The 18,775-nt window shown below is 46.6% G+C and overlaps 1 protein-coding gene across 12 annotated transcripts in view; it reads left to right on the plus strand.

Annotated features, from left to right (window-relative positions):
• prdm16 (PR domain containing 16) overlaps positions 1-18,775 on the plus strand; it is a 229,100-nt gene that overhangs the window by 77,797 nt on the left and 132,528 nt on the right. For all 12 annotated transcript variants that reach the window (XM_029719769.1, XM_029719774.1, XM_029719770.1 and 9 more), the window contains exon 2: positions 2,201-2,601. In XM_029719769.1, the coding sequence (XP_029575629.1) occupies positions 2,201-2,601 (401 nt within the window). The remainder of the gene's footprint in view (positions 1-2,200; positions 2,602-18,775) is intronic.

The raw sequence follows: 18,775 nt of genomic DNA on the forward strand, positions 1-18,775 counted from the left end.
CCCGCCTGGTCTGCGCCCCTATGAAACCCTGATCATTAAAGAAAATGGGTAAAACGTTTATTTTCCCCAGAAAAAAAAGAAAAGAAGAAAAATCCACTGGATGACGTAAAATTGGTCATAAATGCCTTCGTTTTACTGCCCAGATTTTATATGACAAGTTTCCCAGATCTGTCAGGACTCTCTCTCGCCAGTCGCTGGGAGCCTGTCACAGTGTGTTCATAGTTCACGTTTACATTCTAGACTTACATATCCGTTCATTCAGCAATTATTTTTTTCTCTCGATTTTACGAGCCAAAACCCAAGCGTTTATTGGAGCGAAAGCAGATAATTGATTTCAGATACTCCTTGTTGTCAATTATACGATATTCCATTCTCCTCTATTTCCTCATTCCAATGTCTAATTTCGAAGACTTTCTGTTCATACGGTAAATACGGTAATGGTCATCATGAACAGCTCTTGATGTTTCAAAGTCAAGTTAAATCAAAGATCATTGGTCGTGTACACATACTTGCAGATGTTATCTCAGGTAGAGAGAAATGCTTGCGATCTGAAACTTGTGCAACTGTTAAGCTGATTAGGTCATTAGGCGCCAAACTGGATCATACTAGTTTGTCGAGTATCCTCACTCAACAGTGACTCTTCAGATGTTAGATACTGTAGGACCAAGGGACATTTAAACTCTAATGTAATATTATCTTTATATTATCGATTGTATATTTGGACATTTTTTTATATATATATATAGGTATTTAAAAATGTGTTATGTTGTATCGTTGTAATAAAGTATTGATGTTGATTGTTTTCTGCCCAGAAACTACAGATTGAAATGATCTATCTAGCTAAATCTGGTGCAATAGCATGTTGTACATGGTCCCTGACAAATAAACAAATACATAAAACAATAAGTAAGCGAGTTCAACTGGTTAAATCTCCCGTCTTTATGTTTTCAACTTGGTTTAAGAGTTCAACGGCTGTGGATGCGAGCGCCAGGCCAGCCTCAGTTAGTCCTGAAGCGGTGTTATGTTGTTGGCAGGGCCGGTCGTGAGGAGGAGGGAGCCGGCTGATTGGAAACACTCCTGCAGTAATTGCGGAGCCTAGTTCAGACTGATTTCCCCGGCCTGTGTTTGGATAGCAAACTGCAGTTAGTGCTTCTAGCAAAAGACACCAGGACTTGTTCACTCCTCTCCACGCTGCCACGCTAGAGCCTGCCTGCTCCGTCCGTCGTCCAGGCAACCTATAAAGTGTTGTGAGTTTGGTATCAACAAAATCAACGGGTTTGTTACATTTGAGTGCTGCCCCTGGGTATTGACGTGGGTTTTAATTCTGAGATTTTCCACTTTTTGTTACGGCATGACACTCGCACCAGAAAGATATCTGCCACCCATAACTGTAGAAGTTTCGTCGTTTAATTGTTTTGTTCATTTTCATTTATTCAATGGCGTATCTTTCCAACTTCTGCTCCAGCGTGTGTGTCTGTATATCTCCAAGTGATCTGTCCGTGACTCTGCGGTAGAGAGGTTTGTGTGTCTAGCTAGACTCGCGCCCCTCTAATTCTTTGTGCTCGTCACTGACTCTGGACGGTGGAATCCCGAATGGCGCAATTACGCTGTCAGCCACAGAACAGTGACAAACATAGGTGACTAATCTAAACTGGCGAGTGACTGGCAATACCTGGGTCATTTCTCCCCCATTATCTGTAAGATGACCCTGTAGGAAATGGCGGTGGTTGTGACTGAATGGAACATCATGTCCCATCAGGGCCTCTGACGGTGGGGAATGTCCTCACTAGGAATACTGTGGGCAGGCAGCCCTAACTGGGGGTGAAGGCTTTTAAGCTTTTCCGTCTTTCGCTTGTTTGGGTTGAGTGAGTCAGTTAGTAGAACGGGCCTAGATGGTTACGTTCTATTGGTGATATTGCCTATAAAGTTCCTGTCTACAAAATATAGTTTGTCTTTTGGTGATATTGGTATATAGCCCTATTGTTGAGACTGTGTCTTTCAACATGGAGTGAGTTGAAGAGAATAGGTCAAGCATATTTTTCTCACTCTGAAGGCATGTACAGTATATATCCTTTGTAGTAATATCTCTCTCTCTCTCTCTCACACTCTTTCTCTCTGATTCACAATTGACTTGCGTGGTTAAAGAAAGGTTGAATATAAGCCACAAAACTAACTCTCTCTTTCTCTTCATCTCTCTCAGATGACAGTGAAACAGTGGACAGCATGTACGAGACAGACCCCCACCTCCTGGTGGGAGGGGCCGAGAGTGGCGAGGAGGAGACAGAGGACAGCATCATGTCCCCCATCCCTGTAGGACCCCCGTCCCCGCACCCCAACAACCACCATCACCACAGCCACCACGGGCGCCACCATCACCACAACGAGGACCCCTTCACGCCCAAGGAAGGCTCGCCCTATGAGGTGCCCGTCTACATTCCCGATGACATTCCCATCCCCAGTGACCTGGAGCTGCGCGAGTCCTCGGTCCCCGGAGCGGGCCTGGGGATATGGGCCAAAACCCGGATCGGGATGGGAGAGTGCTTCGGACCTCACAGCGCACTGCAGAGTGCCACGGTCAAAGACGGCTCCTTCGGATGGGAGGTAGGTCGTAGTTTTGACGTTCTGTCTACGTTATTTAGACGTCTTAGCTCAGTTTGTCGCTTATTTAAGTACCTGCAGAGAGTGGTAAATATTCTGATTGCGTCTGAATGAAAAAAACGTGTTGAAGAATTAAGGGTCCTTTTCTGTTATGCGACCTTGAGAGAGGTAAGTGAACGGTGCTTGAGACTCTTGGTCCTCAGCTCTTTTAGCCCGGTGAGACCGTCTAGCCGCCAAACGAAGATACTCATTCCATTTGCACCTCCTACTACCATTGGACCTCATCTTTGAACCAGCCCACCGTCGTCTCTTTAAAATGCGTTGGTCGCCAACGTTGGAAAATCCAACTGATTACTGGAGGTATCAGCTTTTCGGTGCAGACTCCCCCTATCCGTCCAACGGAGCGCGCCCGTTTGGTCACGCCACACGATATGGAAATGGAAGAAGCGTGCAGCCAGCCCGTATTGAACTATTAATTTTCATTTCAACATGACATTAGAGGATATTGAAGTTGCTTCAGTAAGCTCATGGAGTGAATGATTTTCTCTCTCCGTCTCTTTCTCTCCCTCTCTCCCTCTCCCCTCTCCCCTCTCCCTCTCCCCTCTCCCTCCCTCTCCCTCTCTCTCTCTCTCTCTCTCTCTCTCTCTCTCTCTCTCCCTCTCTGTCTCTCTCCTCTCTCTCTCTCTCTCCCTCTCCCTCTCCCTCTCTCTCTCTCTCTCTCTCCCTCTCTGTCTCTCTCTCTCTCTCCCTCTCTCTCTCTCTCTCTCTCTCTCTCCCTCTCCCTCTCTCTCTCTCCCTCTCTCCCTCTCTCCCTCTCTCCCTCCCTCCCTCCCTCTGTCTCTCCACCGCACGGCTAATCAGACCAGAATCTTCCTGAGTCGGCTTCTCATTTCAGGAGGCTGGCGTTTTGGTCAGTCACATATATAGTCGGATATTTTATAGCATTACCTTCACATGTAATTACGCACTCTGAGCTAATCACGTCACTAAAAGGTCGGGTATAGTTTGGAGGCAGCCACTTCGGACAGGGTCTACCGTACATTATGTAGGCTGGCTGAGACAACCGTCGTATGCAGTTGCTCTCGCTCTCTCCTTCTCTTTTTCCTCCAGTACGCGAGACGAAACATTTGCCGATTAGAGAGGCGAGGCACACGCTACATGGCACAAAGCCACGGAAAGCGTTTTCCTCTGGAAAGTTCATATTATGACTAGACCTACGGGGCACGCAAAGGGCCCCCCCCCTCCCCTCCGCGCTCTCTCTTTTTTTCTTTCTCTCTCTTGCTCTCTCTCACTCTCTCCCCCTGAAAGCTATACTCTCACTCTTTCTGTCTTTTTCTCTCTCTCTCTCTCTCGCTCTCCCCCTCTATCTCTCTCCTCTCCGTCTCTCTCTCTCTCTCTCTCTCTCTCTCTCTCTCTTTCTTTCTGTGTGTAAGCTGCTCCTGCCTAACCCTGTACAACACTCATGTTACAGGCCCAAAATGACTGCTGAACATTGTTTACATTGATTCTGAGGGGTCGGCCTGCTGCTCCCTGGCAAAATGACCGACTGAACCGAGGTTCTGATAGCTCCATGACTTAGTCAGACTCCAGACAGAGATCATTGTCTGTATATGACTATTTTATTTCAATACTGTTCTAGCCAATAATTCAGCTCGTCAGGACCTCGTTCAAAATTCCTAGTTTATAGTGTGTCAATTATTTTGCACGTTTTGGATTAGATTCTTTTTGTTGTTGTTGAGTGGTGTGATTTTCCTTCGGCTACTTTCGCTTTATCTGTCAATCTAGGGTCACTCTCTGTCCTTTTTCTTTGCCGTTTCAAATAACCTATCAGTTTGTTCCACCACTGGGCACGTCACCAACAGAAGGTCCCAAACATTTCTCCTCTCGCCGTCGAAATCCCACCTCGACTTCGTCTCGCCTGTGTTTGGAAGAGACATCCTGTCTGTCTCTCTCTCTCTCTCTCTTTTTTTTAGGTCCCTTATCAAAGATAGCCATAACAGCCCAGCCATCGATAGCCATCACGAAACTCCTCCAGGACCCCTCCCCACACCGCCTCTGGTCTTAGAAAAATAGACAGGCCTACAGAGAGAGGGAGGGAAGGAACAGAGGGAGAGAGAGGGCGAGAGAAGGAAGCGAGAGAGAGGGAGGGGGAAGAGAGACCGGGGAGATGGGGCACTAAGAAAGCAGGGGGGGAGGTCAGTGCTGTTAATGGGCCTTGATGGAGGGGGGCCCACTGTCTGTCAGTCTGTCCCCTCTAGCCCCAACTGAATAGGGGGGGGACTTGTTATGAGAGATAATATTTGATTAGATCCCAGATCTCCTTTTGTCTAAATATGATCCTATCTACAGAATGCTCAGGGTAGGGTTTTAACTCAAGTAGTCATCATGGTGGGAATTGAATGGGAGTTGAAAGGATCGTATACTGTGCAGGATCCACCTATAGAATGGGTGTTGGTTAGAGTTGTGACACAGACAGGTGTGTGTAATGATATCTGGGTAGTATGTCGAGTTAAGAGGATGTGTGACGTGTGTGTGTATGCATGAGGTCTGTGTGTAATTAGGCTTGGGTAGAGTTAATGGGCAGTGTGAATGGGGCTCTATGGGTGAAATGCTCAGGTGTGTGTGTGCGCGCGTGTGTTAGTGAGAGTGTGTGCGCCTGTTGGAAATTGTGTGCGCGTGTGCGCGTCTCTCAGTGTGTGTGTGTGTGTGTCTCTTGACGTCTGTGTGTGATCAGCCCTGGAGCACGGCACGGTCTCCGCCACCATCCGGTCCTGGATAATGAGAATGATCCAGGTGGACAGAAAAGAACGGAACAGAGAAGAGAAGAAAAGGAAGCCCAGTCTTGTCTGTCCCGGGGCGTTGGGTGATGCCGAGGTGTTAACTCTGACTCATTTCCCCGAGACGGACAGCTCAATCTAGGAGATGCTTAGCTCGGGGCCACGTCCATTCAGCCTGTCCCTCCGCTCCCCCCACTGCAACGGCAGAGCCACCCGGAGTCATCCATTTAAAAGCTATTATGCTCCCCTTTATCACAACATAATATAAAGGCCGGGCTCCGCAAAAGAACCGATTTCAATCAAGCTGTGCGCACGGGCCCTTGTCTGGAAGGCCTCTCTGCTATGGGACTGGGAGGGATCCTTCAGAGTGACACGGCCTATTGTGGAAGCAGAGTTTGGTCCCAGATCAGGTATTGACAGGAGCAGGTGGGCTTACAATAGAGGTTCACACTGCTGCTCCTCTCCTGTTCTTCTCCCCGTTCGCAGTACACACTGGAGCCCACTGTCAGCTCACGCTCCCTCTGGGAAAGGGAGGGAGGTAGAGGGCACTGGGAGAGAGGACACAAGTGAAAAGTGTGTGTGTGTGTTGGTAAGGGTGTGTGTGGTGTTGCACGAATAGATACTATATGTGTCAGTGTGTGCGTTTTTTATTTAAAAAAAAAATGAAAGTGTGTGTGTTTGTGTGTGTGTGTGGACACCTGGAGAGTGGTTATTTTAATTTAAAAAAAAACCCGAGTCCAAGATCCCCCAAAGTGGTACAACAATACATTCTCACATGTGCGTGTATGTGTTTAATGACACGTAAGCCCCATATCCACCCACTGTGAGTAACAGAAGGTTGTCCCAGCGTTGAAACAAAGAACCGTCTCTCTAGTGATCCCTGATCCAAACTGTAAAATAACTCAATCAAATATCTTCCGTTTTGTCTCGGGCTGCCGAGGGAACGCAGCAAAGCCCAAATCAAACAAGCGCAGATCCCTTTCCAAAGCTATATTAATGGTGTTTACTCACCCTTCTCCTAACCCCGTTACAGGGCGTGTCAACCCCGTGACAGGGCCTTTGTCACTCCGACACCTTTTACTTTTGTCATCTCGTCCTTTCTCTTTGTCCTGCGTCTCAAGTGTTTGCTATCTCAAAGAAGGCACTTGTGCCGAGTCAACAAATGATTCAGTGGTCGCTGATAAAATCTCTCTCCATGTGAAGACGGAAAGGAAAGCGCCTTGCCATGTCTTCACATTATGGGACACATTGTCGGAAATAGCTCTGCACAATTAAGAGAGTCTTTGTAGGGCGTAATGACCTCCTGGTGATTGACCTGGCTGGTGTTGGTCGAATGAATCGCAGAAGTTTGCTGTGTGCAAGCAACTATTTGTGTTTGAAATGGTGCTGTGGTTAATGTGATACCGTTCTTTGACTTTTTGTAACGTCTAGGGACTAACGTCAAGTCGTTTAATGTGACCTGCCATGTGGGTCTGCACTGTTAAACATCTTGAGTGTTTCAACTTGTTAAAAAATATGAGTTATCGCACAGACTTGTTGAAGTTGAAATAGCAACCCTTTTTGACGGGGCATGTGTCATGCCTTTCACAGATTGATGTGGTACACACACATATATATACACACACACACACTAACAAATGTCCCATTACCCGGGTGTATGTCACCCGTCGGCCATACCTCCTCCCAGCTTCAAAGGGTCTCGAACCCTCAAGGACCTTGGGATGACTTTGTTGCCGGGCAGATTAGGACTTTTGCTTTGTTTGTGCTTATAGCGTTTGAGTGTTTTTCCATATCAGCATCATTCATCCGATGAGAGTGAAGAAAAGGGGAAAAAAGTGCCTGTCGTTTTTTTCTCTCTCTCGTATTTACCTTACTGTTGACTTAGCGATACGCCAAGGCGTTAGATGGGTGCTCTTGGGCAGCCGGCGGGACTACGTGACAGATACCCAGCGCTCCATGGACGTTGCTCATATTTCTCCGCCTGCGTTCTTTTGTGCCCTGATCCCTGGGATGACAGCTTCCTTTTCATGCCAGCACTTGGTTGGCCCTTTTGTTTGCTAGCTAAAACGCTAGCTAATGTCCTCTTGGAACCCGGGCGAAGACTTTGGGCCCCGCCCTGACACTTATCTGTCCTGACCCTACCGCTCACCTCCAGCACTGTTTGCTCGCCTTTTGTGTCGGAGGAATTGCTGAGCCCTGTATACCCAGCATGTGTCAAGATAGTGCACTAGCGGTGATCAAGGCGCAGTTTGCAACATGTTTGGTCTGTTTGCCGACGAGGTGTTTTTTTGTGTGCTTTTTATCTCGAGCCGGGCCACAAGACTAATGTTACCTAGCTGATAGGGCAGAAACCACCAAGGACTTTAGGGGACACCAAATAGACAAACCAAAGGAATGGCGAGTAGTTGACAGAGAGAAGGAAGTAGCTAGTGCCCCCCATTCAAACGACTGCAGATACACGGAAACCGGCCGCGCTATGCGTTTTCGCTTTGAATATTTCTTCTATTTTGTGGGAAGATGTGGTTTTGAATCAATATCCAATGTCTGTATGTCAGATGTACACCTTTCAAGGTAAGGTGCTGACGAATGGAATGTACAACTTATCGCCATAACGATAGCACCTTCATCTGTGGGGGGAATGGTTTCTGAGAAAGCCCACAGTGTGGTTTGTGTTTATCTGCAAATTGATCCAAATGTTGTCTGTTCAGACGATTTTAGCATGTTGTACCAAGAATACACTGTTTCTTATCAGTCAAGACCATGTATTGAGGGGTCTCCTGAGTGGCGCAGCGGTCTAAGGCACTACATCGCAGTGCTAGAAGCGTCACTACAGACCTAGGTTCGATCCCAGGCTGTATCACAACCGGCCATGACCGGGAGTCCCATAGAGCGGCGCACAATTGACCCAGCGTCGTCGGGGTTAGGGGAGGATTTGGCCGGGGGGGCTTTACTTGGTTCATCGCGCTCTAGCGACTCCTTGTGGCGGGCCGGGTGCCTGCAGGCTGACCCCGGTTGTCAGTTGAACGGTGTTTCCTCCGACACATTGGCGCGGGTGGCTTCCGGGTTAAGCGGGCGGGTGTTAAGAAGCGAGGTTTGGTGGGTCATGTTTCAGAGGACGCATGACTCGACCTTCACTTCCTGAGCCCATTGGGGAGTTGCGGCGATGAGACAAGATTGAAATTGGGGAGAAAATAGGGGTAAAAAATAAAAGAAATACCATGTGTTGATCTGGAAAACACACAGACTGTCGCCCTATTCATTTCCAGTGGACTGTCACCTCTTCTGTAGACCATGTTGACCCCGAGACACGGGTGCAAATACTACTTGAAACCATTTCACATATGTTATCCTGGCGTGATGGAGCTAGCCTGGCAGCCGTGTGGGCATGGCCCAACCCCTCTCTACCGCATAGCAAAATGTATAGAATTGCAGGAAATTAGCTGTAAAACGGCACTATTTTATCTCAGCCTCGTGGCGAAATGTGTAGAATAGCATGAAATTAGCTATACATTATTACTTTTTTTGGGCCACCAGAATTTCTGCAGGCCCACCCACCAATTAATTTCTGGCTATGCTACTGTAGCCTGGTAAAATACAAACAATAGAATAGTCACAAGAGTGCAAACCCTGCACATCTAGCACTCCAGGCAGACTACAGCAAACGCTAAAAGTACTTGAAAATGTTTGAATAGTATGTGAACCCAAGACTGGTAGACCTTGTGTGGAACATGAAGCCATGTGAGATGAGCTCTCCAGGTTAATGGAGCATTAGAGCATAGTATTTTACTAATCAAATTAGAGCCTGACTCTGATGAGGTCAAAAGAGCAGCAGTATTTTGGGTATATTTATAAAAGCATAGGAAAGGATAAATGTTCACTACCGTCAAATTATGTTGCGTTAATTATATTAAATTATTATATATAATGTAACATCGAATAAATACATAATAATGGTCATTTATATTAATAACAATTCATATTGTAATTAACAATGATACTAATGAGGACTTAGTTAATAATTACAATAGTTAATTATTAGTCATTATTCTTGACATTAATATTACCTATATATTTATTTATGTACATTTATCTCCAGGTTGTTTTAAGATGGTACATAATATTATTACCAAATTGTAAGGAGTAATGTTGGCATTTGTGTTTCCTTTCCCACAGTAAAATGCCATGTAATGAATATCAGTCTTGTGGTATTTAACAGCCCTATTGACCAACACTGTGTGGCTTTCGGTATCATGGTTATATCTGATAAACCCAAGTTTAAACCTTAACAAAATATATACAAAAAACAGAGCAAGCATAACACCACAGTTTCAATCCTGAGGTTGTAATATCTTCCATTCACGTTCATTTTATGTAGGTTTTAAACATGCCATTAGCCAATTTAATCCAATTTTCCCAGCTTTCGGAGCACTCCAGTGGAACATATTACATCTAATATTAAACATATGGGCCCTGTTGCCTTAGAAACATCGCAGCAGCTTTTTAGGAGCTGTTAAAGAAAGACACATTCTTTTTTTTATTTTCTTTGCGTCTCTCGTCCCCTTGAACCGATGTCAATTATCCCTCTGAACACGGTAATTGATAACGAGGAAGCAAGCAGCAAATTAAATGTCAGGTTTGATTAGAACGCTGATGCCTTATCATTTGTTCATAACTTGCTACCAGCGTCTGTTAATTAATCTCAAGACCCCCAGATGAAATGAAAGAGTATCTCAGGAGGAAGTGAACGGGAGAGAAAGTCATCCGTTTTTGATAGAGCGGTCGAGCGGCTCAATAAATATTGTCCCTCCAAATTGTTGATGTTATTATTTGGTCATTGGTTCCACCGCTCCCGTCGACTCTGAGCCACTTTGTCTCTCAATAGAGTCTCTTGTCTAGCTTCAAACTCCAGCCCCTCCAGTCTCTTAACTCACTCAGTCCTCAACAATGTCATCCTTTATGGCGTTTCCCTTCTGTTAGCCGCCGCGTGGCGCGTAGCTCGCACAGACTCGCTTTAACTAATGCTCAGGCGATTATGTGTTCCTAAACATTAATTTAATACCCCTCCTCGCTCCCCTGTCCTCGGTGGCCAAAAGCAGGTAACTCCTGACCAATTCCTCCCACCCTCCCCTACCTCCTCCCTCCTCTGTATCCCAGTGAAAACCCATCATTCATGGCTGTCCTGATGAATAGCCACATCATTGCCGCGTTAGCCTCGGGCCACGGCAGACAATGATATTGCTCTGTGGCCGGGCCAGAAAATGATGACATTTGTCAAAGGCTGTTTATGTTGTTAATTAGATTGATGCTTAGACTTGGAAATGGGACTTGGTCCTGCATGATAGCATTCACCCCCCCCTCCCCCCCCCCCCTCCATTTCATGAATTAGCCATGAAGCTGTTTTCATTTTCTTCTCGGCTCGGCTGCTTGCTTTTTTTTTGTTGCTTTCCCACCATGTTTTGCCGTGTGAAAAAAAAGAAAAAATATGTGTATGTTTGTGCGTGCTTGTGTGAGAGAGAGCGTGCATGTGTGAGAGAGAGCGAGCGTGTACGTGCATGACTGAGTTAGTGGAAGAGGAGGTGTCAGAGAAGGGTCAGAGCAGGGTTTGGCACGGCCCCACAGCCAGCCCATACGGCGAGGGCTTACCCAGCTTAAAGTGCCACACACAGCAGAGAGAGCTCTCTAACCAGCTCCACCACCACCTGTACAGAGACAGACATGTCAGAGCCCCATGGACAAACCCTCTGTTGTTCCCCTAGCCCCCCTGCCGATACTCCCCCCCCCCCCCCACTTCCAAATTAAAGAAAGAGTTTAACTTTCAATCCCCACACAACCCGCTTTTATGGGCTTGAAGTATTTCCTAAACATTTCCAAGAGAGAGAATGGAGACGCTGGCCTATTAATCGGGTCCCCGCGGCTGTTGTGATTACTATTTCCGATCACAACGCTGTCAACACCGTAATAACGGCAGATTTAGACGACAGAGGTGAGAATGTATTGTTCTACCATGTTGGAGATCTTGGACTTTGTTTTAATTAAAACACCCACTCTCCAGGTGTCCACACACACACTTTAAAGAGCGCTTGCACGCACACACACTCACGCACACTGGCAAACAGACAAACCCCTGATTTGTTATTCTTTCCTCAAGTTGACTATTTGGAATAACAGCACGGGCCGAGAAGGGAAGCATAATGACGACATGCCATTTGAAAAACAGTGTTGAATTGTTGAAATGTCAAATTGGTCTTTACTTTGGAAAGGGTGTGGAGTCGGTCGAGTGATTTTTTTTTTTTTTTTGGGGTCAAATCCTCCTACACTGTCTTTGAGGGGTTAGAGTTGCCCGTACAGTCTATTTATTTTTCTGCATCTCGGCGTCTCTCTTTCTCTCTATTATAATAATACATAGGTTTTATGTAGCGCTCTTTATGGGCCCAAAGTCAATTTACAATAGTTTCAAAAATCTTTTGCTCTCTCTTTTTCTCTCTCTTTTTCTCTCTCTTTTTCTCTCTCTTTTTCTCTCTCTCTCATATTCTCTCTCTCATATTCTCTCTCTCATATTCTCTCTCTCATATTCTCTCTCTCTCTCTCTTTTAGATGACTCTAAGTCAGGAGTAGTAGCGTTTTGTCCATGAATCATCCCAGGCCTTGCCCTCTTGTCTCCCCTGCCCAACCCATATCTGTAAATCTGTCACAACTCCTCCACAGCACATATTTCACATGAATTTCCATCTATGGTATTCCTTGTTTTGCTTTAAGGAATACATCAATATGTACAGTACCGGTTAAAAGTTTGGACACACCTACTCATTCAAGGGTTTTTCTTTGTTTTGACTATTTTCTACATTGTAGAATAATAGTGAAGACATCAAAACTATGAAATAACAGATGGAATCATGTAGTAACCAAAAAAGTGTTCTTCAAAGTAGCCTCGATGACAGTTTTGCACACGCTTGGCATTCTCTCAACCAGCTTCACCTGGAATGCTTTTCCAACAGTCTTGAAGGAGTTCCCACAAATGCTGAGCACTTGTTGGCTGCTTTTCCTTCACTCTGCGGTCCGACTTATCCCAAACCATCTAAATTGAGTTGAGGTTGGGTGATTGTGGAGGCCAGGTCATCTGATGCAGCACTCCATCACTCTCCTTCTTGGTAAAATAGCCCTTACAGCCTGGAGGTGTGTTGGGTCATTGTCCTGTTGATAAAGGATAGTCCCACTAAGCCCAAACCAGATGGTATGGCGTATCGCTGCAGAATGCTGTGGTAGCCATGCTGGTTAAGTGTGCCTTGAATTCTAAATCAATTACCGACAGTGTCACCTGAAAAGCACCCCACACCATAACACCTCCTCCTCCATGCTTTACGGTGGGAAATACACATGCGGAGATCATCCGTTCACCCTCACCGCGTTTCACAAAGACACGGCGGTTGGAACCAAAAATCTCCAATTTGGATTCCAGACCAAAGGACAGATTTCCACTGATCTAATGTCCATTGCTCGTGTTTCTCTTCTTCTTATTGGTGTCCTTTAGTAGTGGTTTCTTTGCAGCAATTGGACCATGAAGGCCTGATTCACACAGTCTCCTCTGAACAGTTGATGTTGAGATGTGCCTGTTACTTGAACTTTCTGAAGCGTTTATTTGGGCTGCAGCAGAGGAAACTCTGGGTCTTCCATTCCTGTAGTGGTCCTCATGAGAGCCAGTTTCATCATAGCGCTTGATAGTTCTTGTGACTGCAGTGTATATATAGGGATAACAGGCAGATTCAAATATGGCGAGGAAAAATGCTTGTAACATAACCATAGTCTAACATCAACCCTTAACAGTCGATTGACACACCCGTGCGCCTATCTAATTACCATAATAAACCAAATCAAACCAAATCAAAATCTGTCTGTTTAAGATAGTATGGCTGTGTCTCAATTCACCGCATCCTACTATGTCGGCCTTCCGCATCTCCATACCGAAAATCCGTCCTCTCATGGAAACATCTGAAGCGTCCAAACGGTTTGACCAGTATGGAAATAGCTTTTGTGGCAACAAAAATAAACGGTTTAGTATGTGTCCCTAAAAAAATATATATTTCCTGAGGTTTCTTACATCTCCTAGATATAGGACGCTTCAAAACCTTATTCCTTATGATGATTTATATTTTGACTGTCTGTTTTGCCATTTATGAATGTGTTATTCAATGCAACTAATTCAATATTTTATCAAATCATTTTCACATTTCTTTTTTATACCTACAGGGGTCCTAAAATTCAAAATCAGGTAGCTAAATGATCAATGTTATGATCATCTTATTTGACTTTTAGGGGTTAAACTCGCAATGGTTGGAGAGGGTGAGCTCAGTCAGACAGTCAATCAGTCAGTAAGGAGGAGGAGGCTGTGAAACCGTTTGTTTTCTCTCTTTTGTCTCCACAACACTGGACAGCCCAGCCACTTAATCACCATGTCCTTCCATCGCCTGTCTCATGATCCTGCACTTCGTCTTCTTCATTAGAGGAAGTGCGTTGACGTCTGAAACCGCCGGGCCTGGTGTGTGTGGTGCACCGTTCCACTCCGTACCATTCGGCGCGATAAAGAGAAATCCTGTTTGAGCTGCATGAGCTTGACCTGCCCCAATGTGACCGTGTGCCTGTGCCAGCTGATATGACAAAGCACTTTAGCGGTTCACTACATCCAAACCCAGCTCAACTCACCTACCTCATATCCACTTTGGGATTTACAAATGACTCTTTCGGGGGTTTGCTCATCTCTCAATGACTTGATGTTATGATATATAACATTTATTACTACGTTTACTTCACGTTTTGGTCATTCTGATCAATAAGCACCAGAGGAATGTCTTCACTCATATCCTTGATTGATCGTTTGTATCTCAATCAAACTGGATTTAAAGAACATTTCCACATATTTTCATGGTAAAATACTAGAATAAATGAGAATGTAAGTGAATCTACCCTCTTCTGGCGGGAGGCAACAATGCAGCGGGGAGAGAGAGCCTTTCACAGGATCACAGCTAGGCTGCCCTTTCTTTCTCCAGCCTAATGCAGTGGCTAGAGACACTCCCCTTCTAACTTGGGTCCTACACACACACACACGCGCGCACGCACGCACGCACGCACGCACACACACATACGCATGCACACACACACACGCACGCACACACAAACACTCACAGGACTAGACAAACAAGTCCGCACACACACACACTTAGCTCAACCTTTAAGTGCTCCAGCATTGCAGAGTCAGCTGCTCTCCAGTCCACTCACTCCTTCCCTGTGGTGTAGTGGGCTAGAGACAGGGCCCTCACCCACCCAGTGGCCCCTCTCTCTCTCTCTCTCTCTCTCTCTCTCTCTCTCTCTCTCTCTCTCTCTCTCTCTCTCTCTCTCTCTCTCTCTTGCCACCTCTCTGCACTCCTGCCCCCTCCTCCCACACACACACTAATATGATGGATCACCACAGGGCCTATTGAGTCTTCAGCACACAAACACACACACACACACACACACCTGCCCCTCTCGACTAAAAGTCTTCAAGGTTTCAAAAATATCTCTTTATAACTTTCTGATACCGTAGAGATGAAATTATATAATATCATTCTTTAAGTATGTTCAACATTGATGCTCAACATGTAATTTGTTAAAATAGTTGTGAGGGGCTGATCTATTCCAACATGGCGTCTGTGGAATGTTGTCGTTAAGACACTGAGAGCATATGCACTTTTGGGTCCGTTTTTGATTGATTCCCTCTCTCCCCTCCCTCCCTCTCTCTTTGTCTCCTGATCTTCTCCTGGGTTCTGGGGTCCCGGCGCTTCTAATTCCGCCTTATCACTGAAGTAATTTAGCCGGCACAGCTTGGGTTTCTGTCGCACGGCGAGCGCCCCATTGTCCTGCGCAGCTGTAGCCCAGATAAACTCTCAGACGGAACAAAGTCCGCATGACCTTTAACAAACCCAAATCTCACTTTTCACCCCCCCCCCAACACCCGCCGCCCCTCCTCCGAAATCATTTCTGAAGAGTTTGGGTTTGAGCTGGTCCTGGTGGCAATGCGGAGGGCCTAAGCAGAGAGAAGGATAAGTGGGGGGGTTTGGGAGTGTGTGTGTGTGGAGGGGGGGGGGGGGGGGGGGGGGGTCAGAGAGGCTTGAGCAAGCGTGAGAGGGACAGGGAAGAGGGATTAGGATGCCTGACTGGCCCTGTCCAGTGGCACTCGGGGAAGGGGCTGGGAAAAAAAGTGCAAGCAAAGCAGTCAACAGTTTTTTTCCTCTGGATGTGCAGGGGGAGGGGCGACAGAGGTGGGATACTTTATATAAGACCTGACCACTTTCACCTTCCAACCCATGCTCAACTGCTCTTCAATGACAATGACTGACATCGGTGTCAGATCGGGCCAGGATGTGGTCCCGATCTGTTTCTGACTGTCTGTCATTGGAACCGTAGAGCAGCATTACACCCGAGGTTGAATGTCCCCGGTAAACCTTTGTGAGATTAAAGCAACTATTTTCTCGATTCAGGTTTTGAAGTTCTTCTTGGGTGTAATGCCGTTGTTTTTTCGCTCGCTATAACTTTGAAGATTGCACTTGATCACTAGTCCCGGTTCCCAAACATACCACAAAATACCAGAAGTTATTTACAGAAGGACTGTTTCAATTCCAGCAATTCCCTTTTGGTTTTTATCATGTCCCCCTCACTCCTCCGCGTTGGCACCCGGCCCAAGTGCAGTCTGCGCGGGATTGTTGCTTTGACACAGGGGAACGGTGAAGAGGAACGGTTGAAGTATAGTGGCCAGGGGAGGGGATGAAGAGGGTTAGGGAGGGAGGACAGGGGTAGAGATCGAGCACGCTGGAGAGAGCACATGAAAAAAGGGGCCCTTCTTTTTGAACCACTGTCATCCTTCAAAAAAAGAAAAACAACCTCAATGAGCACTCCAAGATGTAAATCCTACCCAATCCCAGCATCTGTCCATCAGGGGCAGCTAATGAAAAGCTCCAAGAGAGGGGTGGTGGTGGGGGGGGTGGATGGGAGTATGACAGGCCCAGGCCTGGTGATTGAATGAGAAGTTGGGATGGGATGGGGTGGGGGGGGGTTGAAGTGGGTCGTCCATGGGTCGTCCATGTCCCCGGCCGGCCCACTCCACTCCACCCCACCACTCCAAGGCCTTGGTCAGGGCGGCCCTTGAGCACCGGCCGGGCTGGGCAACGAGACGACGGGGGTTCCCAGGGAGATGAGCGGCACGGAGAAGCCCACGAGGGATTAACTTTTCACATGGCTGGGAGGGCCGCGCCTGAAAAGACCTGACAACCCCGACGGCTTTATTAAAAAAGCCCCAAAGAGGAGAGGAAAGGAGGGAGGGAAGGAGGAGGGGGGGGATTCTTCACATGGCCCTGAGAGAGGGATTTTGTCTATAGGATGTCTTTTCTCTTTTTTTTTAAGAACGACCCACTTGGTTTTAGAACGACCAAATTGTTCCCTGCTCTTTGCTGTGCTTGAGATCCCTGTCTAAAGATGTGGGTGGCTGCTGCTGGTGCAGATTGCTGGCTCCTGTCACCGAAATGGGCCTGAGATGTTGTCTAATGAGAAAATTACAGAAGAACGTTGGAGCCCTCTGACTTCTGTGTCTTCTACAGGTGAATCTGACATTTCTTCAGCAGATAGGATACATACTTCTTTGTATAAGTACTTGCGTGTACAAATCAATCCTATGTTGCAATAGTCAACTAAAGTCTCTCCTTGATAGTATACATCATTCATTGGTTCTACCACACGACTTGTCAATTTGACATCTTTCTTACACGGCTGTCTTCATTACACTTCTTTCGACGGGATGACTTTTTTTTTAAGTCATGAAACTTTACCTGCTTAAGGTTCTAATTTTCAATCTGGCGAGACCCGCCCCGTTTCCTTCACCGATGAATCGCCTCTCTCAGTTTGCACTGTGAGAAAAGAGTGAAAATCAAAACAAACGGTCCCAGAGAGATTGGGTTGGCTTTCTGGCGGTGGCAGATCAGCCACCAGACCTCCCCTGTACTGTGGCCACCTAATACCGCTCCTCTACCTGGCCAAGCCAAGGCAGAGTGGCTGGACAGCAGGGTCAGAGAAGGTAGCACGGTGTTACCTTTCAGCCCGCACAGCTTCCTACACTACCTCAACATAGCTTTGTTCCTCTGTCGCCGAGGGCACACAATTTTTGGACATTTTTTAGGGGTGTTATACGCAGAAACTGCATTTTTTAGAAAGATGTTTTAGGTAACCTTTAAATATGATACATTTATTGACGAGCGGCGGATAGCTTGGAACTTGATCTCATAGTTTCACTTCGGGATTTGACGTAATTGGATGAACGTCGATAAACAACTCAAAGGGTTAAGTTTAGGTATTAGTTCTGAGTGGTTTGGTGAAAGCATAAAAAATATTTAAAAAGTTTCCATTTAGTATCATCAAATACTTTCCCTGCTTGCTAGACAATTGTGACATTTGTTGCTAGGGACCAGCCTGAGATAACCACCAAAGCCGATCTCACTTTTTATATGCTACTGTATCTCGAGACGGGATATACCTAGAAATACCTGATAATACTTAGCTACGAGTGTGACAAGAAGCACATGGAAGGGAAGTAGTAATTTCACTCAGATCCATATTGATGTAGCTAAGACGTCGTCTATAGCACGTGCTGAGGAGGACATGGCTAGGTTCACCATGGGGCCGATTTTCCCGTAACACACGCGCGTGGCTTCAGCTCTACAGTTACTGTGTTTACTGTCCCAGGTTCCACAATACCTTTCATTGGTTTCCCCCCCACCTCACCCGTCTGCCCAAACCCAAATCTGGAGATAAACCCCTCATCTCGTCTCATCTCCTCCTTCCTGTCTCAGTATCCTGAGCCGGTAGAGGCTGAATGGAGCGCAGGGGGAAAGCTGATCTGATGGTGGCACTGCCGAACACACAGGGAGCGCAGAAACACAACCTCAACGAGGCCTGTGGTTCCTTCCTTTAAGGCCCACCCCTCCCTTCCTTCCTCCGTCCATCTCAAAAGTCCCCAAAAAGGACTGGAGCTCAGGCGAATCTCCACCATTTAAAGGCTTTGCGATCTGCGTTGTAAACGTCCAACCCCACGTCTCTGTCGGGAAGGTTGGGAGGCTGCATCTTTCCTATTTCCCCCTTCCTCGTTCATTTGATTCACCTTTGTCTGGACCAAAGAGGGGTTTCTGCTGCTGGCAATTCAAATCCTCACCTCCCCCATGTGAGGCACCTTGCACTTGACCTAGCTGTAGGAAAGGTCTTGATTGCTTTAATAACAGTCCTTGGACCTGGAAGGTAGGCGTTCTTTAAGGCATAGTGCTGAGAAGGAGCACATTAGGCGAGGTGGGGGGACGTGGGGCTCTGTGGTCGTAGGGAGGTTGATT

This window comes from Salmo trutta, chromosome 28 (genome assembly GCF_901001165.1).
Source record: "Salmo trutta chromosome 28, fSalTru1.1, whole genome shotgun sequence".
Classification (NCBI taxonomy): Eukaryota; Metazoa; Chordata; class Actinopteri; order Salmoniformes; family Salmonidae; genus Salmo; species Salmo trutta.